This window comes from Vigna unguiculata, chromosome 7, assembly GCF_037176805.1.
Source record: "Vigna unguiculata cultivar grain cowpea cultivar isolate G323 ecotype 2 chromosome 7, ASM3717680v1, whole genome shotgun sequence".
NCBI lineage: Eukaryota > Viridiplantae > Streptophyta > Magnoliopsida > Fabales > Fabaceae > Vigna > Vigna unguiculata.
In genome coordinates, this window is record NC_140798.1 from 40,503,238 (window position 1) to 40,530,675 (window position 27,438).

The 27,438-nt window shown below is 31.7% G+C and overlaps 2 protein-coding genes across 3 annotated transcripts; both read right to left on the reverse strand.

The window, feature by feature from the left end:
- Window positions 1–4,321: 4,321 nt before the first annotated feature.
- LOC114190691 (Ikzf5 (DUF668)) lies at window positions 4,322–16,489 on the reverse strand. The gene is made up of 14 exons (XM_085675839.1): window positions 16,005–16,489; window positions 15,271–15,783; window position 15,020; window positions 11,383–11,708; window positions 11,171–11,263; window positions 10,940–11,030; window positions 9,157–9,250; window positions 8,210–8,307; window positions 7,834–7,903; window positions 7,181–7,284; window positions 5,756–5,872; window positions 5,497–5,573; window positions 5,165–5,209; window positions 4,322–5,089 (listed from the first exon to the last, which is right to left on the reverse strand). Exons 2-14 carry the CDS (start codon window positions 15,600–15,602, stop codon window positions 4,576–4,578), a joined length of 1,962 nt encoding a protein of 653 aa, XP_085531965.1. The 5' UTR covers window positions 15,603–15,783; window positions 16,005–16,489; the 3' UTR covers window positions 4,322–4,575.
- Window positions 16,490–21,405: 4,916 nt separating this feature from the next.
- On the reverse strand, window positions 21,406–26,209 carry PTP1 (protein tyrosine phosphatase 1). Of its 2 annotated transcripts, XM_028078121.2 has the most exons (9): window positions 25,870–26,207; window positions 25,694–25,790; window positions 25,530–25,612; window positions 25,276–25,416; window positions 25,040–25,174; window positions 23,646–23,794; window positions 23,403–23,544; window positions 21,886–21,955; window positions 21,406–21,698 (listed from the first exon to the last, which is right to left on the reverse strand). In XM_028078121.2, exons 1-8 carry the CDS (start codon window positions 26,056–26,058, stop codon window positions 21,890–21,892), a joined length of 1,002 nt encoding a protein of 333 aa, XP_027933922.2. In that variant the 5' UTR covers window positions 26,059–26,207; the 3' UTR covers window positions 21,406–21,698; window positions 21,886–21,889. The 2 variants fall into 2 exon arrangements, 1 of the variants encoding a protein (XP_027933922.2); XR_014996502.1 differs by lacking the exon at window positions 21,406–21,698 and having other exon boundaries at window positions 23,403–23,539; window positions 25,870–26,209.
- Between the last annotated feature and the right edge of the window lie 1,229 nt (window positions 26,210–27,438).

Sequence of the window (27,438 nt, forward strand, 5' to 3'; positions counted from 1 at the left end):
AAAAAAAACTTTGTTAAACTTTTATTTTCTGGATGAAATACTATTGTTATAGGTTGATGTTATTGTTGGAGTATGAAATGAATGGCCATGAGAGGTATACGTATGGTGAATTCAAACCCCCAACGTCTTATTATTATTATCATTATTTTTATTAAACATGTGTTTTGCTTCCTAGCTGTATGAAAAATTACACAAAGAAGTTTTCATTTTGAATTTCATAATTTCATTATTACAACATTTTATAACGTTAACAAAACTAATATATGTTATTTAAAAATTTTGAATTTTTTTTTAATAAAAGGTTATGATTGATCAAATATCACTATAGAATAAATAAACGCAACCAACATCATCATAACCCAAAGTTTATTCACTATTTACACGTAGAGACTATATAAAACGTAAAAAAATAGAACATATAATCGTGAAAACTAATTAAGAGAAATTGAAAAGAAACAAGCTAATGAAATGATCCTACAAGACCAAACTTTTTTCTCCGATTTTTCCGGCACCTTTATAAATCATATTGTTGGATATGTGTTCCTGTTCAATGAAGCCGGAGGGGGACATATATCTGCAAAAGACGTTATTGATGTCATATAATGTAATTCAGTTATCTGATTATAATTTTTGAAGTGCTTCAGTTATATTTTTAATGAAAATGATATCATGAATTATATTTTTTTTACTTTCATCTTTTATTGTTTGATGTGGTTTAATATGAGTTATTGATTAGTGTATTGTTATTTTTTTTTTAAGAATCAATGTCTCATATTAAATTAAATCAAACAACAAAATATGTAAATCAAGAAATGGAAATCATATCACAATTTTTCATATTTTTAATGTCAAAGTTATTATAGTAATTAACATATAAGAAAATAGAGTAACAGAATATGTTGCTTGCGGAGCATGGCATCTAAAAAAAATTGAATATGTTTATGTGGAGAGAGACACAGAAACCTGAAATTACGTTTGATATGCTGTCAAAGGCACAAAAACAGAAAAAAATTACGTGGGAATAATCTCTTGCGAATTAGGTGGATAGTTAACTTCATGACATAATGGCTTTTCAAAGCAGGCAACCTTCGAGCTTTTCATCACTTTGGATAATGTTATTGTTTCCCTCTCATGCTTTCAACAGGAACACACACCAACAACACGCATCTTTTAACATTTTGGCATCATCTCTTTCAATTGCATAAAACTTAATCTCATCTTCTATGGATTAATTTCATCACAATCTTTATTAGGTAAACCACATATATAGAGGGAAATTTCAGAATACTGTCCTACAATCTTATATAAATGTCATTTTTATATATCTGTTTACATTATCTTCGTGAAAATCTCACATCAATTATAGGTGAATTAAGTTCAGTGCATGGGTCCTCTCTCACTTGATAGTGGCTCAGTCTCGCAACAGAATCTTATGGACAAGCTAGCAAAGTTTTTTGTTTGTTTTATCAGTCGCAAGAATAATCTAGCAAAGTTTAAAAAATAGAAGCTTTATTTAAAATGTTCATATAATGTATAACATGAATACGTAAATGTCGCAATTATGACAATTATTTACCAACAACATCTGTATATAGATAATGGAATAAATTTTGCAGAAGGAGACATGGGCTTCGATGCAAGGATGATATATACCTTTTTTTTACATTCTTTTGTGCTCATTCGGTTGTCGTCATATAGGATTTATGAATATACTATGTCTGAGATGAGATCATTATAGCATTATAGCATCTGTGATTTCTTTCAAGTGGAGTGGAATATATTGTTGCAGAAGATATCGATCTACTCTTAGAGGTAAAGTGGAATGGGTAACAATTGAATCGTGATATTTAAATTATTATATTTTTAAATAAAAAGAGTTATATCATGACTAATAACTATAATTTTTTGTCTGGTTCGTTCTTAATTAATATATATTTATATATAAGGTTAAATATGATTCTGATCCCTCAACTATAAATAAAAATTGGAATTAGTCTCTCTTTGAAACTTGAACTCAATTCAGTCTTTCAACTTTAGAAATGTGTGAATTTAGTCATTTTAACCAAATTTTGTTAAGATTGTTTGACATTTCGAACACATTTCTTAGCTAACATTCAACTAACATTGAGGTAGAATTGTGTCAAATGGTGCAAACAATTTAAATGTTATCATGAAATGCATTCGAAATGTCAAATAAACTTAACAAAATTGGATTTAAAGGACTAAATTCACTTGGATCAAAATTTCAAAGAAAGATTAATTCCAATTTCTACTAAAAGCAGGAAAAAAACATATTTAACCCTTTTATATATATATATATTAATTAGTAAGCATTTTTTACGTACAGAATAGAAGAATCTCTGACATGTCCCAACTATGACTGGAATTATGTCTGGGAATCAGTTTGTTTTGCATCAGGTTCTCATGTTCTATTAGGTTCTTGGAGCATTCTTGGATATTGGATTGGAAGCAATTATTCATTTTATTTTTGGCTATTTCTTCATCAGCTTCCATACCTTCTATTCGTACCTCCATAACATAAAAAGATAGGTTATGTAAGTTAAAATATAATTTTGTAGATTTTTCAAAATAAGACTTATGATCTAGAGAAAAATTATGTAATCGAAGGAAATAATATACAGCAATATTTAAAATTGTGTAATCTAAAGCATGTAAGTTTAATTTATCTATGATATATTTTCTTATTACATTATAGAATTGTTTATTTAAAAAAATGCAGTTTCGAATTAATTGTAAAGATGTTATGACAAAGATATATTAATCATTTTGTATATTGTATGAGAGTAAAGAATAAAATATGGCAAACCCTTTATTTCTTTATGTGGAGATAAGAATGAGTAGGGTCACAATAGAATATTAAAGTATACCAATCTACCTACTTAAGTTTTAAAAAATATACCAAGTAATTTTAAGCTCATCTCCTATTAGTTTTTTATATATCCATTCTCGTAATAGTTATCCTCACTGTATTATATATAAACTTAATAAATCAATGAAAAATATTAGTTAAAAATTTACTATGAATTTTCACTCTCACACTTCCTAATTTTGTTAAAATTATTATTAAATTATAAAAATTATTTTATCATTCCTAATCTTATATAAAAAAATATAAAAATTATACGGGAGATTTTTTAAAAACATAAACTAATTCTGAAGTTACGAAGAAATTAATTTAATTTTTTTTCCTTACTTTTTTTTTCTTATTGGAGGAACTTGTGGTGAAATTCGTTTAAAGACAGCCATAAAGTTTTGATCATTGTTAACTAAACATGTGCTACACATATGCATCCATTTTATATGTGCATATTTTAATAAGTAATTTTATGTCATTATAGAATAAATATATATTTTCTTACTTTTATTGATATCAAGTGCCAAATGTTAATTTATGTATTAATAATTTCTTTTTCAAGATTTAAATGCATCTTGTATTTAGATATCCTATCTCATTTTTTTAAAAAAAGTACTCCTATCTCAACCATTATATCGAACAATCTGTTTATGATCTTTTTATTATATACAATTCAATTGGTTCAGTTTATAACCCGTTGGTTAAACAAATTATTTAGTACCTGACTAAGTCAACTTACATGCCAATTTTAATAACATGGATTAGAAAATAGAAAATGCCTTACACATCAACATGAAAATCGACAAATGAAGAGGACACTCTACATTGCACTTCAATTTAGAACATGATCTGTTAAACTAAATTAAAACTAAATATTTTTATAACATGAAAATCCAAGCTTTAAATAAATAAACCAAACTTCAACACTTTTCTTGACTAAGATTTCACGCACCGAACTGCAAAAGATTTAAGAAAAAAAATACTATAAAAAGATCAATAATCGGTACATAGGAAACATGGGGATTTCTTCCTACACCCTCATGTTTCTTCTTGCACCCGATGGTCATAGTGAAATGACTGAATTGTCCCTTATTAAAAAATTTACACCTGTCTGTTTACTTTCAAATTTGCATTAAGGATTATACCATCTGAAATATAAATTTGAATGAAAGATTATACCATCTCAAACATAAATTTGGACTATGATTGTTTAATCTGAAATGTAATTTGGATTCCAGATTTTTATTTTTCCAAATTTGTATCCGGAAACATGTTATGTATCAGTATTTCTTTCAGTGTTCTGTTTATGCAAGAAACATCTATCACGCTATCTATAAATATTTGCTTAGGAAACTCCTTTCCCTTCATCTGCTACTGCCTTCTCTATATTCTTAATTGATTCATATATGTGTATATATACACACAAAAGATTGAGAGAAGAGAAAATTATAGAAGAACAATTATTATATGAAGATGTAATCTGTACATATACATCTAATGAAAAACGGTGACCCCCTTTGTCCCCGCCCCATAATCATCTACAACAATCTCAAAAAGACTATGGCTCACATCATATCACTCTTGCCATGGAAATCAACAAACATTTCTCATGGCACACAAGAAACATAAGGGAGCACTTACCTTGAACTCATTTAATTCAAGCATCCCCTGTTGCTTAAAGACCAAGATATGCCACACAACTATGAACTTCCAATGTTATCCACCCTATCAATCACATCCAAGGCCTTCATTCGATCAATATCAAAGTCAATGACAGGCACAGAAGGTAGCCTCCTTGTTGAGAATATGTCATTTTTGTTTTCACTGATTGGGGAGTGACTGCTACTCTTGCTTAGCCTATGGTGTTTGCTCAACCTGGTTTTGGCAGTGTCAAATTCTTGGCTCTTACTAATGCCTGGTGTTAGCTTCCTCTTGCCGACATCTCGGAGCATTTGTTGATCTTCAACTGTTAGCATGGGGGAAGAACATGTTTTCTGTGTAAATAATTGCCCTGTCTTTTGCGTAGGAGAACGGATTGGTGATTTAACTGGGGACCTTATTCCTCCATTTCCAACTCTTACTTGGCTGACAAGATGATGGAGCCAGATAACAAGTTCAAGTATATAAGCTTCTGTTTTGTCTTTATCAGCATGGTGCAGTGTTTCAATTCTCAACAAATCGGTCTGGCCGGCGGGTTTCCGGTTCACCTCAGACCTACACAAGCTGACATTAGAAAACTAGGTAGAACATACAAACATAAAGGAATAGAATCCGGCGATCTGTCCTCACCCAGTATTTGCCCATTCTCCAACCCATCCAAAGCCATGATGAGCTCTGAATTAATCCAAAGTGAAAAACAGATAGTTAAATTTGAGAGCAGAACATGTAGAGGTTAATGCTAATTGAATAGTAGAACATAGTTTATGAAAGCTAATGCCTAATAGTAACACGGTTAAAGCAATGGTGTCTTTAGAACAAGCAACCTGAATTGCTATTCAAAAATAGAATGATGAGCATTGTTGTTTAATGATCATAATGGAAAACAAAGTTAAACAGATTTGTTGTACCAAATGCAGTACTAGGACATCTAGGAATTGCTTAGTAGGGATTAGTAAATATACTTCGTTGTGTTAGCAGCAATAGGGACTAGCCACTGCAATATTTTCTCCATTTCAGCTTTGATTTGTGGGACAGTAAGCTGCAAGAATGTTTTAGATTTAGAATATTAATGATCTTACTTGGAAGAAAGTGAGATAAAAATTCCAATTAGATTCAATCTTTCTAAATGAAAAATTAAAGGGACAGATATCAATAACTAATCAAGTATTTATGGTATGGATACCCAACTAAGAAAATGTATGATGGAAATGGAATATGCACCTCTTCTTTAACCTGAAATGACTGTAACCTTGAGCGCAATGCTGATTTTACATTAGGCGGAAGCCCTTGATATAAGGCATCCCTTGTATTAGGAGGCACAGAACTTGATCGAGACACCTGGTTAAATTAAAATGTAAACTCAGGGCTACCTTCCTAATAGTCTTGCTATCATTTTCTTTAGAAACAAATAATAGTGCAGTTGTGACCATTTGTGTCTCTCTACCAGCTTGAATAGCATTATATATATAAAACTATAACACAGCCTTTTCGCCTTATAGAGTTGGCACCATTTTTCTATTCAATAAAAATATATGAAATGATTAAAAATATTTTTTCATTGTATGTCAGATGACACTCGTTTATTGGAGCATGGCTACTCATTACGTAATCATGATCTTATTCGTGCAAATATAAGAAAGGGCTTCTGTGTTCAATCTTACTTCTCAAGGGAAGTAGGTAATACCCAAAACAAGAAATGAAAAAGAATTGCATCTCCTGATTGACAGCTTTGCTTCCTAGTGTGTGTATCAAAAGAAACGAGAAGTGGCCAATCAAATTTGATCAACTTTTAAAATTTTCTTCTAATGGACAAGCTTAACTTAAAATATGCAAAAGAAAAAAAAAATCACTCATTTTATTAACTGCATTTAGTTATTAAAACTTCACTTGGATAAACAAATGACGAGAACCCAGATAGCCATAGAATCAAACTGACTTTAAAATGCGGTAGGAAAACCCGAGATGTTCCTACAGTACCCAACTGATCAGTTTCTTTTTACCATAGAGGAGTAGTATTCTTCCTTCTGGTAACATCTTTTAAATAAAGTGAACAGAATGACAGATTAGGTCAAATCACATAAAGTCATTAAAGAATTCAGAATAGAGGAATTTTGCAATATATAAAATGTCTTGTATTAATAATGATTGAGTTACAATACTAAAGTATTTACAAAATCAGATACCTTGAGCTGCAAGATAGTCAATTAAGATCTAACTGTCTACAACAAACTCCAGCTATCCTAATAGAATTACAGGTGGCTCAATGCTAAGAATAGTATAATACTAATTATCGTAAACCATCATTCATACCATTGTGACAAATATGAAGAGAGAAGAGAAAACGAGATAACTGTTTCATTTCATGAAAATAATATAAAAAGACAAGTTGAAAGAACCAATACTATCACCATATCCCCAACATTACCATGAATAGGAAGCTGATTTTGAGGTGATTTTTTTAACACACTATTATGCTTGTTTGTGACCTATGTAAATGCATTTAATTCCCTTCTTTTCTTTCTTTCTCCAATTTTTGTTATTAACAACAATATTTTACAGCCAACAATGACGAAGAAAGATAATTGAACTTCCAAGACCATGACAAATATTAGAGATTATGTAATTTAAGTAGAATCCTAAACTCACAAGAGTGTCAATTTGAGTGATAATGTTCGCATAATGCAAAGCAAGACCGGCAGATCCCAACTTCTTGTGGTTACTTTGAGAATCTTTCGCTTGCTTATCAGTATCTGCAAGGAGGAAGAGGTATAAAACAAATGTTTTATTGACCTGGTATTTTAGCAATGGCAACGGATGCTCTACATTTTGTCAGTAAAATGAAAGGAGGAGCAACTAAATTGAGCGGGATTAAAGAACAAAATAGGTCAGGACAAGGTGAACAGATCAGAAAATTCATTCACAAAAAACATAGGATAAGTTAAAAACAAATTATGCGAAACAAATTATTATTGCATCAAATTGATGCACACAACTTCACATCAAACCATTGAAAGTACATGAGCTTTACAACTATAACCATACAAATGAATTGGCCCTTGTGCCCTTGTTGAATACCATATTCAGACTATATCAATGATATAGCAGAGTTTTTTTCATCAATAAATTAAATACTGTTTATATAAACAAAACTCCAGCGTGTTTGACGAATACATGACAGGGAAATAAATAGATATGTCAGGTCCACCCTAACTCATTTGTCCATACTCGGAACAAAAGTAAAGAATATCAAAAACTTAACTAAACACAATAAAAAATACTGGAAATTCTTGAAAGCGTACCAGAACTACCAAATGCTTCATGGATCTCCAAGTATAGAAAATGGACGATGTCTACAAGCTTTTCCATCACCTGCAAGTACAACAATCAGAATTTATACTTGTATGATGAGAAAATGCTCAAGAAAAGGAGGCTGAAAGAATTGGAAAAGTAAATTTTATTAGGGAAAAGGGGGAACAAACAAGGGGAAATGAATTTAGTTAAACTGAAACAACAAAATACAATAAAATTAATTCAAGGATTTCAGAGAAAGCACGTTTCAGATGCCAAATCACCAATACTACAAAACTAAACAAATAAAAAATATTAAATCTAAGATCACCTTCTATTACAAAAATTGCATTAACTGAAAATATTTATAGAAATAACACTGTTTACCTCTTCCAAAATCTTGGACCATAATGATTTTTTCTTCAGATTTCTTACATGCTTCTTTTGACTCTTCAGTTCTGCTCTTAAAATTGCAAGGCTGTCTCCTACACAGTTTATAATCATTGATCACTCAAAAATATGAATATTATTGTGATAAAAAAGACCAACATAGTTATAACAACAAGAGGAATAAGACTTAGAGGTAAGTTTCATATCACAGGTTAAGTTTAAGTAACTAAGATAATGATAGGAAAATGAACTAAGATGTCACCCACAACATACAAGCTCAGTAGTTAAAATGGAGAAAGGCATCAGAGGTTATTTGTGACAACAAAGTACCAACCAAACTAAAAAGAAAGCTTTATCATATTGTTATATGGTAGTGAATGTTAGGTTTTAAAGATATATCACGAGAAAAAGGTGAGAGCCGAACAATTGAATACGTTAAGATCAATGTGTAAACACACAAAAGACAATACAAAATAATTTTAATATTGTATATGAGGAGATATTGGCTGGATATCTATTGAGAAAGAAATGGAGAAAATTGGTTAAGGTAGTTTGAATACAGGCAAAGAATGCCACTAGAGGATGAATCAACATATTTTTTTGTTAAAACTACTATAAACAAGACATTGACTCAAACAAATAACTTTTCAAATGCATAATACAAAAAATGGAATTTGTTGTAGCTATATGTTATTATTCATTATTTCCTTTATTTATTTTTTTTAGATATAATTACACTTGCTTCCTCACTATATGTAACTATTACAGTTTTCCTTATTTGTACTTAAAGTAATCATGGTTCTGGGATATCATTTATAACCAAATCTGTATACATCGTAACTTGCATTGTACAGTTTTCAATTATCAGAACTAATATTGATTTTTCTTCATGTCTCAAGTGGATTTAATGACAACTGGATAAGTAAATATAGGCCAACATCTACCTCTTTGTGTGGCATTTGAATTGTCCTCTTCTTGAAGCTTGCGCCGATAATCTTGATCAAATCTATCTAAAGCATGCAATTCATGGTATAATTCCTGCACGCAAAGAAAAAGGTCTAACTAAATTAAGTCAAGTCTTAGATTATAATATTTTTGTTAGTACCTGATTAACATGATTAATAAGAATGTAATATTTGATTTGACTAAGAAAATAATACAATTACCATTCAAAATATATGTCCAAATTAGAATATACAATGGTGGTCTCAAATAAAAATGTTTATGTAAATAATGACGCACAAGTAACTTAGATTATAATATTTTTGTTAGTAGTTGATTAGCATGATTAATAAGAATGCAGTATGTGTGTATGATCAAAAAGGAATGCAAGTAATTCAAAAATATTAAATTGACAAGCTATTTACCCACAAATAAAAATTGATATCCAATTAGTATAGCACAGATGTTGCTTGTGTTTGTTGAGTTCAAAGTTGAAAATTAAAATGAAAAGGTGATAAATGCCACATTAATGTAACTAAAGGTATGTAAAATTGTCAAAGCTTAGTTTGTAAGGATAATTTCTTATCGAAAAAGTCTAATATAACATTAATTACTCTTTTGTCAATTACAACCTTACTCTTCACCTAATCTTTAATTATAAGCTTTTATTGTAATGTGAAATAAAAAAATTCATAACTATTTTATTAAGAACTAGAAAATTGTGTTTCTTGATTTCTACAAAAGAACCTTAAACAATTGACAAAATAAAACGGCGGGAATATTTATCTCAAACTACATAATCACTTTATAACTTAATTGTCCATATCTGATTCATGATTTCTTTTTTTTATCAAACTTTTTTTCATAATAAAATAAGAATATTTGGAAATCAAGCTTAACTTAAATCATACAATTGTTCATAGGTTTCTTAATATGCATAACATGACGGATGAAAGAAAGTGGCAATTTCATTGAGAAATAATCCGTAAATTCAAGAGTGTAAAACCCAGAAAGCACAGGAAAAAGGTCCATCTAATTATCTCTCAATCTCAATGTGCAAATGCATGACCTGTTTATACACCTTCTTTCTTATAAGAAGTGCAATAGCATAGATAGCTAAGATTAAAGTTTCAGATATAAAGTGGAAATATCCTAGACAGTAAATTATCAATCTCTGAAATGAAAGTTTATATCTAATTAAAGATGGACGGTGACAGTGAATCTAAATAAGCTACCTTTACAAACATGGCTGCAGCATAAAACAGAAGTGAATTCAAGTAATAACATGCAATTACCAAGCAATTGAGACAGCTTTATTTTCTTCATATGATTGTAGTTTTGTTTTAAGTGATATTCCTGGCAAAGAGAATGAGGGTGATAAAAGAATTTCAAACTACAACAGAGGTTTGTTTGAATAAAATTCTTCATAAACACTTTTATAAGAGAAAAAAATAAATTAAAAAGTGAAATAAATCTCTCTACGAGCTATTATATAATAGCTTCTCCAAAATCTGTTTTTTATACTCTAGCATAAGTTAATTTAAGTTTATGGAGAAGTTTATTTCATTTTTTTCTTGTTTTCTTCTCCTAAAAGTGTTCATAGAGAAGTTTACTCAAAGAGACCCCAAAACACAGTTTCCCATTAGTTTAGTGCAAACTGTATGTTGAACAAAGATACAATACTCAAATACACACTTTAACAAAGATATAAAATGTTGAGTTTAGCATACAAATCCGAAGAAGATGACAGGCATATGCATTGTTCCGTTTAACAGGCTTACTCACAGCTGTATATTGAACAAAGGTCATTAGTTGTTGCATCACAATTTCTGCCTCCTCTTTCAATTGTTTTTGTGGTGTAAGCTCTGAACCTAACCTAAACATCAACAAAGGCAAAGAAAACCATAACTAACACAATGTTAGATGTTACAAGAAAATATATAAATAAAGATTAAATCCACTCAGCTATATTTGTTCTTAAGAAATATAAGATTAAACCAATTCAACTACAATTACTTCTCAAAATAGCGATCTAGATTGTGCCACTGAGGATCTTTACAACGATTTCCAAAACGCACAACTTCTCCCGAAAATATTTTCAACTCTTCTCTGTCAAAAAAGAATAAGAAAGCGAAAACTTTAAGAGCAGTAGTAGCTGAAGAAAATAAGCTCCAAACTAAAGCAAGAGTTCTACTAAGTTGATCATGCAAATATCAATTATAATCTACCTCTTGTCTGCTGCAGCAATTCTTAGGAGTTCATCCATATCTCTGGATATCAAATTTTTCACTCCTTCAGATGGCAGAACCACCTCTTTTAAATGTCTGATGTTATCTTTTGAAAGGGATTGCATCAGATTGGCACCCTTAACAATTGTGTTTGCAACTTCGAAGGCCAAAATTGAAATTTTATTCCCTTTTGTTGACACACCCGACGTAAAACCACTACTGAGATTCAAATTTGTCATACTACTACCTAGTGTGTCCAAAACTTCTACTGCCTTGCCAAGCCCAGCTGTACCAGCTCTTCCTAAAAGTGAACTCACTTCTGATACCTGTAATACACCAAAAGATAAGATAAAAAGCCAATCTAATCCCTTGTTTGCATATATGGGAAGCCTTAAAGACCCTAAAATGAGGAAGGGGCGGGGGGGGAGAAAGGAAATGGTAAAGAATATAGATCCAATCTAATCCATGAGATCAAGAATAAGTTCTTCTTTAAGACCAATGTTTGGCACCATGTGAGGTATTAGCTCATTAGAAAAAAGGAGTCTAATTAATATAATCAAAAGCACAACATATGTAAGCACTTCTCTGTAAACTCACATATCTTCTAGTAGAAACTCCAGCCTTCTTATGACAAAGAACAGCAATTATCTAGACATATAACCCCACAATATTGATTAGCAAGAAAAAAGGGAAGGTCCTTCCCATTGCACCTTCCAATCAATTGGCTGACATTCACTATAACTCTCCTCCCTAAAAACCTCACAATGTGTTGCCAAGCTGGGACTCTTGCACATCCACCATCAAGCCTCTGGGGAATATTGCAATTGCAGTTTGTTATTATTTTCTCCTATTCATAGATTGCTTATGCATTATTTGTAGTGGGACACTTTTCACACATCCCTCTCATTCCTTCCCTTGTTTGTTAGGACACTTGACACACATCCTTGTTATTCTCTTTCTTGTTGGTTAGATCCAGTTTTCTATACAGCCCCTTGTACTGATCTTTTCTGCAATGAGAATGCATGAAATCATTTCATAAGAAGTATCTTCAATGCTCACTGTAGGTTCAAATGTGCTTAGGTTTTACCTTCACTTTGATACACTAATTTTGTTGTATTGGCCTTAGCTAGTGATGAATCTTAATCACATTTCCAGAGAAAGATAAAAGAGAATTTGTATTAATGTTAAATGAATACAAAAGTGACTGAGTCTCTAATTTACAGGCCTATATATACTATCAGGACTCAGTAAAGGGGTCCGTCAAAACTCCTAACAGATACAGCTCAATACAAAATACAGAGAAGAGTATTCTCTTAAATCTGAAGAAGATTCACTGAACCAATTTAGAGAATTAAATACAAAAAATAATAAGAAATGTCCCGTTAATAATTAAAATTAGCATAGTTTTGTACATATTGGAATTTTTTATGGATATTGTTTTACATAAATACACACTAAACTTCATGAAAAATCGCAGAAAAATGTGGAATATGCTCCCATTGCCCAGCAGCAGTCTTGTCAATGCAGGGTGAGGAGTGCAACCTGGCACAAACTATACGTACTGCCATAATCGTTTTTAGTTACAAGGATGTCCACTAATGTACTCAGCGCTCCGCAGCGAGAATTCCGGAAGCAGCTCCATAGCAATGGTCTGATAGCATTGGGCAATGAATCAGCTGCTGCATATATAGCATTTTGCACATTTTTTAGGAGACTTTCTGAATTTTTTGGATTTTTGAATGGTCTTCACATCCTAAGTTATTGTTTGTGTTTGTTTTGTTGTTGTAACAACTGTATTATTGTTCTGAATTTGTTCGTTTGAATTTTAATTTCCTGCTTTTTATGCGTCAATTTTATTTTTCTGTACCTAATGTATTTTGATAAGGTGGAAATCAACCAATTGTAGCCAGATTAGGGTTAATGAGAGAGAGATATAAGATTCCGAGTCAGATATATGAAAAATTGAGATATATGATTTATATAGGCTCTAGAAATGGAGACGTATAGGTTGTGTGCACTGTTAGAGAATCTTATGCTCAATGCACAAGTGCTTAATGAGTGCATCTAAAGGAATTAGAGTATTTTCTTTGACAACTAGGACATGTTGTCAAGAAATTTAGACAAGATTGTGAGGAAATTTATTGTGAGGTAGAGGTATGACAGAAAGCCAAGGAGGTAAGACACGAGTTACTTTATGTTTTTTAAATGTTTGTAGTTTTTGAGTCATTTTGAGTCCATTTGGCGAAATCCAAAGTCCAACTTAAGTCCAAGCTAACCCTCACAACTAACCACTAACTGTGATAACTTAACCTGGATTCACATAACTAATGCCAAAATTGGTATTGGTACTTAACCTAGTCCGTGTGGGATGATAACTCACTTTATTACTAGTTAACTAGTACACTTGCCGGACAAGGTTGTGATAATTCTTAGTTCACACACATTCACCATAGCACTCAGTGACCACCTTTCACCAATGATTAACTGAACACAATTTGCACATCACAACAAAACATGTCAGTTGAACAGCTAGTTCTGGTGAAGAAGGTGCTAAGTTTAAGTATTACCAAGGGAAGAGTGGGGTGCTGACAAACTTTAGTTGAAAAATCATGATCATAATCAGTCACCAGAGATGAGAGATGAGAGAAAAAGCAAATCACAGATTGAGCATGAGACCACAAGAGGAGATAACTGGAGTAAGATTGAGAGAAGTGGTAGATACTAAGAGTGACCTACGTTCCCATGATGATATAACAAGATGAAGAATCAGTCATGCAATGACACAGAAGGCCATAGCCCAGGGCAGAAGTGCCAATAGCGCATGGTGACCATTGTGAATAAAGGAGAGGTCCAGTGGTGTTTGCATAAAGAGAATTGCAAATGGGTAGGGAAAGACGTAAATAAGAAGTGATTTTAGGGATTTTGGAACCTGGTCAAACAAACACAAACCAGTCTTTTTTACTTGCTCTGTCTTGCTGGGGACCAACGATCCCACAATTGCACATGGAATGTCGCAATCCAGCTCCAACCTTACTCCTTGACAATCCCAACAACAATTCAGCTTGCCTAGGCGTGTTCGATTGATAGATCATATGATCCTATAAGGTAAATCACGATTTTAATAACAATGGTACAGATGACTTGGGATCACTGGAAAAATTTTCCCATGTCAGCTCGATTAAAAACTATAAGTTTGGTTTTACAGGAATTCCAAGCATGGAACTGTTTATGTGGTAGAAATTGGAGATGCAGTCTGCCCGAAAATCAATATGTTGTCACTGTATGCAAATTTGGCAGCTCTTTAGCGAATTTCATCAGTGTATGTTATCAGAAGCTCTGACCTAATAGCTTAAGCATTTTGGAGAAATAATCTTGATATTGTATCAAAGCCTCAATAGGCAAGAGCTCAAAAGTTTGATGTTTGATGCCACTATTCTAAATAAATGTGAATTGGTGTGTTAGCAAGGCAAAAAAAATGCCTGAGTTCCCACACAATAGCTTAAGCTTATCTTTGTCAGAATGAGATACTTAAATTTTTAAAGGTATACCATTTTAGCTAAATATGCTTTGAGATTTGGTTCATGGCTTCACCTAAGAGCTCTATTCATGGTTTTTTCAAGAGAGATTCCGTTTCTACTCTGAAGACAGTGTGTTTTCTTTCTCTGAGTAGTAACTTGTCCCCCCAACTGTACCTCCCCTCTTTTCTCTCTAATGAAAGTACTTTTTCTATAATAAAACTTCTTGGTTTTCCTTCATATTCACACAAAAAAACAGCTTTCCAGCCAGAGGCATCTTTGCAGCATATTGATTATTCGCACTTCCAAATACAAAATAAGCTAATCCAACCTAGAAGAATAAAAAGATCAAACATGAGAAAGGTAACTCAACTTAACAGCAGCTTGCTTGGACTTAGATTTATGCGATAAAGCCCTGGACAGGCGAGGAATCCCATCATTGATATCATCTGCCATTGACCCATACGAAACATTTTCCAATCCAGTAAACGAAAACGACTCTCGTTGATGTTTATCCAAGTCATCATCATCAGGAAGCACATTTGAATTGCTATCTATACTTCTGGGGGGTCCAATAGACTGATAACCCATTCCAGCTTCACTATTAGCATGACCATTAGCATGCCTCGAGCTTCCACTGAGTGCATTATCCACAGCTACACCATCAACAGTGCCTTTCCATGACCTCGAGCAAATACCTCCCATATTATGTCCAATTGCTTGTGACTCTATAGTTTTACTCTCTGTACACAATGCCCATACAACACACCCTATAACTCAAACAAAACCTCAACACAGAACCTTCAATTCACAGGAATGGTATAATCGAGGCACAAAATTTGATGATACCAATTTTGATCACCCTTACTGCTCCACTCCATCAACTCTGTTCAAGTCACAAAATCTTTTCCGAATTAGAAAAATAAATTAAAAATCCATAAAATCTAACATAATAAAAAAATAAATCCAGAGGAAAATTAGAGAGACCCAATTAACTAAATTAGAGAGAAAAAAACGGAACACCCCAACCCATGAATCAAAGCTATTCTACAGAAACCCAATAGAGTGGTGGATCCATTAAAGGTAATCGACAGGGTAGAGAGATACCAGAAGAAGAGATCTGTGAGAAGTTGCATGTGTGCCATTCTGAGAGGAAGATAAAAGCAAAAGGGGTGCAAGAGAAGGTGAATGGCAATGGAGGGTCAAAGGGATCCAAGAGAAGCAAAGAGAAGTTGAGTGAGCTTTTTTGCGCTCTCTCTCTCTCACTCACTCTGTTTCACATACACAGAGTCCTCTGCCCCCGAAGTGAAACAGCAGCAGCTGGCACACGCAACACAAAGGCACAGAGGCAGACTCAGTGAATCAGCTATTCTCTCTCTATCTTTCTCTCTCCACTGTGCTGTGTTGTTCCATTTTCAGCGATGGTCAAAACGCAGAGTTCACACACACATCACAACACAGCACAACCCCACTAACTGTTGTTTTGTTTTATTTTGACCGTGGGTGAAAATGAACATCAAAATGTTCTCCCAACTACCAATGAAACACATCCATTCATGGGGTTCCCTTCGTCTTTTTCACTGCCTTCCTCTCTCTCTCTCCTAATGACAACAATCGCCTTTGTGTAATAAAAACATTTTTCTTGACAAACCTGAAATTTCTTATTTCATTCCAAGATTCGGAAAACACAACATTGTCCATTTCCCAAATCAAATCACATTACACGTGTCACAAGCTTTAATCAAAACCTTTCAGAAAAAAAAAAACATGTTTTTCTACAGAAGAAAGAAGAAATATGTCAAATGTTACTTGCTAGTAATGTTGAGGGTAATGAAGCGATAGAGAAAGGTATTTTAGTGTTGACTTTATTGCATATGGAAATCATATTTCATTACATAGAAACTATCGATGGAAAAATACTAGATCAATTCCTAACGGTTAAAATTTACTCTTTTAATTGAAATAAAATATACTAACAAGAAAGGAAAATATACTAAAATATTGTTAATTTTGCATCAAAATTATATCAATGTGCTATTAAAATGTTCAGTTATTTTAATTTTATATGATATTAAAGCTTGTCTCCACATGTTATATTAACTTATGTATGTTACGTATATATAAAAGGTACGAAAATTAAATAATTTTTCAAAATATAATTAAAAAATGAGTAAATAAATTTTTATATAGATATACATAATTTTAATTAAAATATAAAGCTAACTGCTTAAATAATTATATTAATGTGGATTTTTCATCAGAATATTTATAGTGACTCTATATATTACTATGTTTTTATGTAAAATATTCAATCTTGAAAAGTGGTATAGTTATATTTTATAATTTAATATTAATAAATTTTACAATTATTAGTATGTTTCTAAACTTAAGAAGCATGCATTGTCAGCAAAAAAAAGTTCGTATGTATTGCCTATTGATAAAAGATTAGTTTTTATGTGATTTTTAAAATAATTATAAAAATAAGCAGATATATTATATGAGATTTTCACATTATTCATTCATGTGTTTATTTGTGTTTTCTTTTTAATGTTAGATGCTCATACATTTTTTAAATATTTCCATGGTTATACTGTCACCATTTCCTTTTTCAATAACTTACGTATTAATTAGTTTACATGTAAAATATTCATTTATGAGTTTATATATATATGAAATGGATTTCAACATTTGTGTGTGTCAAAATGGATTTTAATATTCAGCTATTTCGGCTTATCACGAGTTTAAGTTAGATTAGACTGAAAAAATTTTATTTTTTCAAGAATGGATTGAACTGAACCCGAATTTATTCAACTCACAGGTTTGAATTAGGTTGGAAGTGAGTTGACTCATAACCCACCAATAATAATACTATTAATTTTCTTATAATTAAAAAAAATTATAATTATTTACTACTCCTAATTATATAGGTTCACAATTTGATATTTTTAAATACTAAGATATTGTTAAATAAAATTTAAACAATTTGAACGTTTGATTTATTTATCAAACTATATATATTGATACTATAACTTTTAATTGTTATCTTTATCATACATAATATTTCAAAAGGTAAAAAGAACATTTGTAAGTAAACTAATTCACTAACCTACTAAGAAATGAGTTAGATTCAGTTAATTTTTTTAATTTAATTCGAATGAGCTAATCCAAATTGAATTGACTCGTATTGACAATCTATATATCGTACAAATATTTGTTTAATAGTATTTTGCTTGCACGTTAATCATTTCTTTGTATAATACAATGATTATATATAAATATTTATTGGTGATCGGAACTTATATCATTAAAAGAAGACAAATTATTTTATAAAATAAATAAAAAACTTAAATATCCAAACATTTATATATACTTCATTACATATCAGAATACTCAATTTTAAGTATGTCAATAAATATAAATAAGCTAAAAAAATAAAAGAATAAAGATAGTTTAACCTACCTTTTTTATCCATTTTTAATCCATTTCTTTAATTATCATTAGATTATCTATTTTGATTCTCTCAAATAATGTGATGTGATGATCTAATGGTAATTGAAATAGTAAATTAAAAGTGAGTTAAAAAAAGTGGGTTAAAATATCATTGTTCAAAATAAAATTTGAAATTAGTTTTCATCTTCTACATTTCCTTCATCTTAAATAAATCTTTAAATGTTAGTTATTGTTGATAAAATTAAGTTTAATTTCTTGTGCGAGAAATAATTTGTATTTATATGACAAAAATAGGTAAATAATGTGATCTGGACAGCAACATTATGTTGTTGTTGAACGAAAAATACTGCATATAACACCTCTTCCAATACAGAATCGAAAAGTAGTTCATTAATTTTTTTTGAGAAAAATAAAATTGATTTGGATGATTTGGAAGGGGAAGTAGGAAAAGTTGTGAGCTCATCTCTCCTCTAACAAAAATTAACTAAAAAATATATATAATTTTTGGAAAACTAATCCCCTCTTCCATTTCCAACAAGCACAATACTTTTAATTTAACTGATAAAAAAAACTTTTAAGTTCATTAATATGCCTTTAATAATCACATCAATTTGTAAAATGCAAAGTAACGGAATTGTTTTATTAAAGTTATTGATTAAAAAATAATTTTTAAAAGAAAAAATACAATGAAAAAGTAATAAAGTTCCATACAGTTTTGCTTGGGATATTTTGAGAATTTTTTAATGCTAGAATAGAAAATAAACTTTCATGGTACATTTTTTTTTTCTAAAATGGGATTACAATATTTTCTGTGTTTGGATTAATCAACCCATCTCCATCTCCACAAGTGATTGTGGGGGAATGAAAAGAAGATTTTCACCATCCTCAATTCACATCCAAAACACACAAACATGTATATATTAAAATTCTCATTTAACTAAGATCACAAAAAAACGTAGTATATAAAAATGTATTTTTGTAATTTTCTACTGTTTTGAACTGTAGTATATAACTCCTTTTTTTTTACCTACTTAGAAATCACTTTTGTATCCTTGGATTCTAAAATGTATTTGGCTCCACCTGGTGAAATAACGAGTCTACGTTGGTTTTTGCCGTGAAAAACAAAAGTAATTGAAGAGGACAATCCAAATGCACGGTTAAATCTTTCAGTGTAGGTTAAGCTTTTCAGTTGTCTTAAGCATGTAAATTTTCTGAAAACTATAACTACTCATATTCCAACGTATTAAAGCAACTTGTTAGACACTTTCTTGTGCGAAAGCTTGTTGAAATTTCAAGGAAATTTCTTAAGCATGGATGAAAAACCAAACGAAAAAATGGAAAGAAAAACTATATGCAATGAACATAAAAGCAGCTCTTGTCGGTTTGTAAAATCCCAAATGGCTTCAGATTTTTGCTTGTTAAGGTAAGCAGGGAAAAAATGCATCTTTAGTCTTGACCGATGGGTGCTAATATTTGTTTATTTTCATATATAGCCATTGACAAACACCCATTTAGAAGCTTCAAAACTTGTCTGAACTAGCTATTCAAATGATATGGTAATTTTTCATTAAAAAAGAAGTTTTCCAAAATGGTTTGGTAGTTCTTTAAATAGTTAAAAAAACTGCATGAACCTCACTAGGGAACCCCTAAAAGCATCATTACCTAAGGAGTAGAGTGGCATCCTGTAAATTAAGGTTGGTCAACTTGTAGGAAATGCAAACAAACAAGGACTCATTGATTAGGTTTCAGCTACAGTACCTAATCATTCCCCTGATGGATATGTAGCATAAACTAATCATTGCAGTGAGAACTTAGATGGCTAAATGAACATATTCAACTTCAGTGAGATGTTGTGATTAGATTTATGCTATGAATATGGTAGGATACTGACAGAAAAAACAAGAAAAGGATTGTAAGGAAGCTGGAAAATGAGTCTTTGAATATGTTAGTCATTAAGCACTTATGTTCCATAAACAAAATTGTATTAGTATGATGACCAGGGTACTCATATTTCGTAAATTTTAATTAGCAATAAACGAACCCAAGTACTGTAGATTAAAGTTTAAGAATAGCATTCAGTTCAGCCAAATTCATAAATATCATTCAAGCTAATGCTTCAGACTCGGCTAAAAGTACAATTTTTTTATATTCAAAATGTACTTAAACTATCTTATATAAATTATTTGATACTTTTGTAAATCATCATAGAAACTTTACTAAGATAAATTTTAAATAAGTCAGACGAATTCTAAAGTTATTTTCAATAATTCTTTCAGATCCTTAGACAGATGTTCTTATATCATAATATATAAGTTCAAAAAAAGTTGTAAATAAATTACTCCAAATAAGTTTTAAAAAAATGTCTACAACCTATTCTCAACTTTTTTTAGTAACCACTTTAGGACACTATAAAAATGGCTCATAACTCAAACAATTTAGCCTTATTTTTCCGTCTATTAAAATACAACTCATACATAGGTGCTTATAAATAAACGGGTATTCAGTATTTTTTTATAATTAACTATTTATCCTATAAATGTTTAATTAGGATATGTTCCCAAATGGGTTTAAGGTAATTAAGTATATTTTATATTTATTTTTTAAAATTAAATCATACTCATTCAATGCATAGATACTTATTTGTTCTTGTAACAAAATAGAATTTGCATTCTTGTTAATGTGGGCGTATTATTACACTTTTTTTTCACTAGAACTCGTATTTACAATAATATAATTATTATTTAATGGTAATAATATTTTGAATTTAATAGTTATGCACTATCAATGTAAACAAAGTCACAATGCCAAGTAATCAGAAATCATCGTTAATAAGATTTTTAAGACAATACTTGCTAAAAATAAACTTATATATAATACTGTGATTGTATGACTGCTTTATGCTGTCAACGCATGGTTTATTTTTCTAATATTTTTCTTTTCTTAAACGTTAACTAAATATAAATATGCACCAATAAATAACCCGATAAATTTGCTAATACTCTTTTATCTCAAGTTGACTAACCTTGAGACTTAAGCACATAAAATGGGATTATTTAACTTCAGTAGGGCAATGGACTTTTGATTATTGCAGCTATTAATAATTATGCCATTCTGATCCCCAATGTAATTCTAACAATATAACCAAAAAGATGCTAATATCTGTGAGCTTTCCCCTGCCTGCAATTATACATGAAAAGCTAGAGAATAACAGTCAAATTCATAAAATATCCAGAATGCTAATGTTTCAGTGTCAGCTGCCGGGAGACATAAGCATTGCATGAACCAAAAAAAAGGTCGAAGAATTGGAAGTTAGCTTCAAAATGAGCCAAACAGCTTAACATCCTTCCAGCTCTGGATTTACATCACACACAAAACACAACAATTCGTCAAGCTAGCAAAATAAAAACTTTTAAAAGGGTATAGCAGAATTAAAGAATACAGGAAAACTCAAACAAATCCTATCCAGTATAAAAAGAATTTGAGGACCTAAAATATTTATGCTATCTGAAGAACTTGAAAAGAAAGCAGAAGTACGTACCCTTCTACTGTTGAGATACAAGGTCTTCCAGTTCATCTATGATAGCTTTATAGCAGAAAATGTACTGATCCTGATAAAGTGCAGAATCACCAAAAGGTTCAACTAGTAAGCATATAGAAGAAAAAGGGCCAGACGATAATAATAACAATACTTATGGTTTATGATTACAAATTATGGGGATGGAGGGAAGGAATATCAGATTAAGATACGGAGCCAGATCTGTACAATAAGCTCCCAACTAGGATCAATTCCCAAGAGTCTGGTAAACTGAGGTCACCTCAGCCAAAAACCCTACTGGATGAAGAATACAATGTTATCTTCCTTAAGATTTTCCTCGATTACATTAATCTCCTCTCGTTCTTAAAAATTATAGAAATTTTCCTTATCTTTGATTTTTGGTCTGTTAGGAGGGTACATGTCTATACAAAACTTTAGTCCGGGGGTATTTATCTGATCAGAATTTGAAACAGGTCATTTAATTTCTGACAGAAAGCTAGAAATAAATTTCCAATGCCCCTAAGCTCAAAGATTAAAAAAAAAAACTTTGCACAAAACATTTGTGCTAGAAGTACTGAATAATACAATTGTGTCATGAAGAATCTCAATAGTGTTGGGAGATTAGGCTCAAAAAGATAATTTCAATTCCATAAGTTCAATGGCACATTTTGGTGGAAAATGCATTAATTGTCATAACTTGAACTCACAGACAGTACATTAGTTGTTGATAGTTGTCAACCGTATCTTAATTGTCGTGTGCTTCTATCTCGATTGTCCATTCAACACTAGTTATTTGATTTGATGGAAAAATGTTTTTGCTGAGTGTGTTCAAGACCATGCAAATTAATTTTCCAAATTTATTTCTCTTCATTTTATTCTTAGTTTGAGAGCAAGTCGTACCCCATCTTATTTCTTAGAGTACTTATGTCGATTGCTAGAGCCTCCACAAGTTTATTTATTTTTTGCCTTAATTACCTCTATATTCCACGTGAAGAATAGTAATAGGAGCATCGATCCTAGTAATAAACTAGTTGATAGAACACACTTCTCATGTAATTAATAAAACGGATGGATACTTTCGAAGGAGAACACAGTTCCTCAACAGAGAGTTTGATTACATCCTATCCAGCCTAGTTCCTTGCAACAATCTGCCTTCATTACCATCAAAATGTTACTATTATTAGGAGTTCCAATCTGGGCAACACAATATTCCTTTTTTTCTAAACATAAAGGAATTGATAGATTATCCACTGAAGAAGAATGATGTTCTTTCAAACTTCTAATTTATACATGCTTGCCTAGCCAGCTAGCCTAGATCGTTGCGATAATCTGCCTTCTTTACCATCAAACAAAACAATATACCATACCATCACTGTTTTATATTTCAAAAGCTCCTGTGTTTTTATTTAGTTAAGAAATGGAACTTGACTAACAAGCAGCCCACCTGAATCTTGCCATTTCATAAAAAATCAGTATATTCATTAGTCGTACTTAAATATTAAATCAACAAATCTTGATACCTGGGTCTGAACCATTCCAATACGCTGGGCCCTGAACACGGCTACTGTGTTAGCAATATCTACAGCAGACATATCACCACCAAGTATTCTCTGAATTGTGTTGTGAATTGTGCAATATGTTCCAGTTCTACCAATACCTGCACTGAGTGATAGAGTTTGTGTCAGACATACGTACACGTGATTTATTGTCATCATCACTGCCATAAAGTGCATAAACACAGAAAAAGAAGTAACGAAATGAACCTGCAGTGGACCACTATTGGACCAAGGTTTGGTGGTAAATGGTATAATCTTTTCAAAATTTCACGCACAGCTAATGTATCTTTGGGAACTCCGTGGTCAGGCCATTCGGGATACTGAATATGCAAAACAGATATTGGAGCATCTTCTACCTGCAACAATAGATAAAGATTAGCATGAACAGGATGCAATAAACATTGAAGATATAGAGAAATTGAGTGCATTCCAAAATTATAACAAAAAATTTGTGATGTTTTTTTTCTTCTTTTTATAGAAAAGGAAAGTTTGCAAGGGGGAAAATATGATATATTGCAATAAGGTAAACCCCAGATATATAGCTTGGGATGAATAATATTTCAGGTTAGTATACATAGATGCAATTGCCCCCATCAACCTAAAAACCAAATTAACAACTAAATAATAGTTTTCCCATCAATCAATGCCAGATGGGTTTCGATCAATGGTTTCTTTCAAGTTTCTTGTGTCTATCTAACTCAACACCAAATTGCCATCTTAAGACCACGAAAATAAAATATTAATAAAACAAAATAGATACCCTCCACCCAACTTCACTTGATATGCAGAACATTTAAAAAACAAAAAGATGAAAGGTTATCGTCATGGAATTTTTATCTTGGTGCAAAAGAAATTTAATTTGAAAAAAATGGAAGAATATACAACCAAGGACAGTAAAAAAAAAAACTCCAAATTAGAACAAACTAAAAAATCGAAAGAAGGTTTATTTTTTATACTTATGTTATTTCTCCTTCCTCAACGTTTAATTCAAATCACCTATATATGGAAGATTATATTAGCAGAATAACTAGGAACTCTTCCAGAAAACTTTACAAAGCTATGTGTTATTATAGTTAGAAGGGTGTCATTTATTTCATGTTGATAAAAGTTCCCATCGTTATTTTTCTTAAAATATTTGAAGAGTACACAAAAGAATACCCTAAACTTCCAAAAACAAGACTAAGAGTCAACTGCTATATTTTAACCATAATCTAGTTCTAGAACCACCATCCCCGGTAAAGCATGAGCACAATCCACCATTTCGTTAAACTTCCATAGTTAAATTTGTAGTGGCCAATCAGGTTCTAGTGTTAACATAGTTGAGAGATATATTATTATTAAGGAAAGAACTCAGTTTAAGCATTAAAGTGAAGGCTATCTAAGAAAGTTTCTGATATCCTAGGGTTTAGAGTAGGTTCGTATGTTTATAGCAATACAATTACAAAAGGGCCAAGAATTAGATGAAATAATAGTTTTCAACAGAAGGGGACCTCTTCCTGAATCTCACATCCTCCCATCTACAAACTAGTACCCGTGCCAATCTGTAAAGAAAGATATATAGTCTGAATGTCACAACCATTACAAGAGGAAAATCATCTGACCTCTCTATGGTTCACCTCTAAAAGGCGCAGCACCAATGAAGTTTCAGTAGTGTTCACCCATTTACCAATAACAGAAATATTACCAACTTCTCGAGGTCCATCCTCCGCTTGAAAATAATCTCCACACTTTACCATCTATAGAGAAAGTAAAAGAAAACGTAATTAAAAAAATACAACGAGGAAGAAAAAACTCAATATGTTAGCGAATAGGCTAGGAAGGGCCAAGTGACAAGTACCTTATAATTATCCACCAACCTTGTAAGCATGATAATTGCAGGGCATCGATATTGAATAATCATCTCCCAGAAATCTTCATAAGTATGTGGAAGTGGACCTTGTGTGGCAATAAACTGTGACACGTTTCCAGAGGAGGAGGTCTGCATAATACATTGAAGAGGCATATGCAAGCCAATTTAACTATCTATCTAATCCCTCTAAGTCTCCTTGCACAACAGTTATTTAATTAAAAGCACATTAAATAAGTTTATACCGAGACCAAGCTTGCATTGATATACCCCTGTGCCGCAGGTCTATAATCCGAACTCGATCTGAGAACAACCCTGTTATTGTCAACTGAAACAAGAAGTGACAAAATTCAATTTCTTTTCCCGAAAATAAAACAATAATCCAATAAACCCTCGGCAACAAATTTACATGGCAAAACGTCCGTGTATCTGTTTTTGTTCAAATTGACGCCGTCAAGAGCGACGGTGCATCTTCTCCTCATCTCACTCGGCGTTATTCTGTTTGCCTGAAACCGCAACACAACACGGTGCGTTGAATCTTAGTGTGTTTGATATGAGAACAATGAATTAGGTTAGGGTGCGAACCTGCAAGTGTGCAAACTCCCGAGTGATGGTGTGAGGAGCCTGGAGTTTGTCCTTCAAAAGGTTGAGGGCTTGGGTGCAGAGGCTGACCTGATCCGCAGTGAGGGTGATCGGGGAGGGGCTATCGGGCGAGAAATTGAAATTCTCGGGAGGTGGTGCGGAGGAGGAAGTGGTGGTGGGGTTGCCGTCCATGGTGGATCTCCGGCGGGGACGAGAGCGAGTAGCGACGAGGTTCCCCAGCTCCAGCTACGGTGTATTCCTCACTTCACTGCAGTGGAGTTGACCTGACGCAATAACAGAATGCGCTGCTTACGATTCGTTTTTCCATTTTTATTAGACTGAAAAGTGAATGGCGTTATTGAATTTATATTGCCTCTCTAATTTGATTTCTGGAAAACAACTAAATTAAGAAAAAAAAAAAAAAAGATCTTGAAACTTTAACATATGTCTTTCGTGTTATTTTTTTGTAATCTTTGTTTTCATGTCTCACGTATTCCTTTCTAGATATGGCAACGGGTTGGGTCGGGTCGGACACGGATAGTGTTTACCCACAATCTGACCTACCAAAAGAAAAATCTATTCGTTATCTGCTTGTTTATTCGTTGGATATCCGCTTAAAAAATATTCGCGAATATTTTTAAAATCTGCAAGTACCTGTGGATACCTGATACCCACAAATATTTAAATAAATATGTATTTTATAAATTTTTTAATATAAAATTATAAAAATAAAATATAAATTAAATTAAGTTTTAATTATAATTATAATTAGGGTTAAATATCTTTTTGGTCCCTCAAGTTTCAATCAAATTTGGAATTAGTCTCTCTTCAAAAATTTTGACCAATTTAGTCCTTTATCTTTAAAAATGCGTGAATTTAGTCATTTTAACCAACTTTTAAGTTTATATGACGTTTCAAGCGCATTTTATGATAATATTCGAATTGTTTACACCATTTGACACATTTTTTCTTCAATAGTAACTCGAATATTATCATAAAATGCGTTTAAAATATCAAATAAACTTAACAAAATTTGGTAAGAAGGACTAAATCCACATATTTTTAAAGATGAAATTGGTATAAAGTTTCGAAGAGGGACTAATTCCAAAATTCACTAAAACGGGACCAAAAACATATTTAACCCTTATAATTATAATTAAATTTGACATAATAAAATATACTATTACTTCTAATTTTAATTAAATTTAACTTAATAAAATATAAATTAAATTTTAATTTTAATTTTTTGCGGGTAACGGGTACCCGCGGGTACGGATAGTATGATACCTGTACCCAACCTGTTTATAAGCGGGTATTAAAATACCCGTTACCCACTACTCGCAGGTAATAAATACCCACGGATAATAACTATCCGTCACGAATTTTATCCGCAAATATCTGCGGGTACGGATATTTTTGTCATCCGTATTCCTATCTTTAAAACTGGATTAGGAAGCCATATGTTAGAAATAAATTTTTGTACAACGAATTTTAACACAGAAATTTAAAATAAATAAAATATAATATTTCAAACTCAATTACGTTTAAAACATATTTGGTATTTAAATAAAT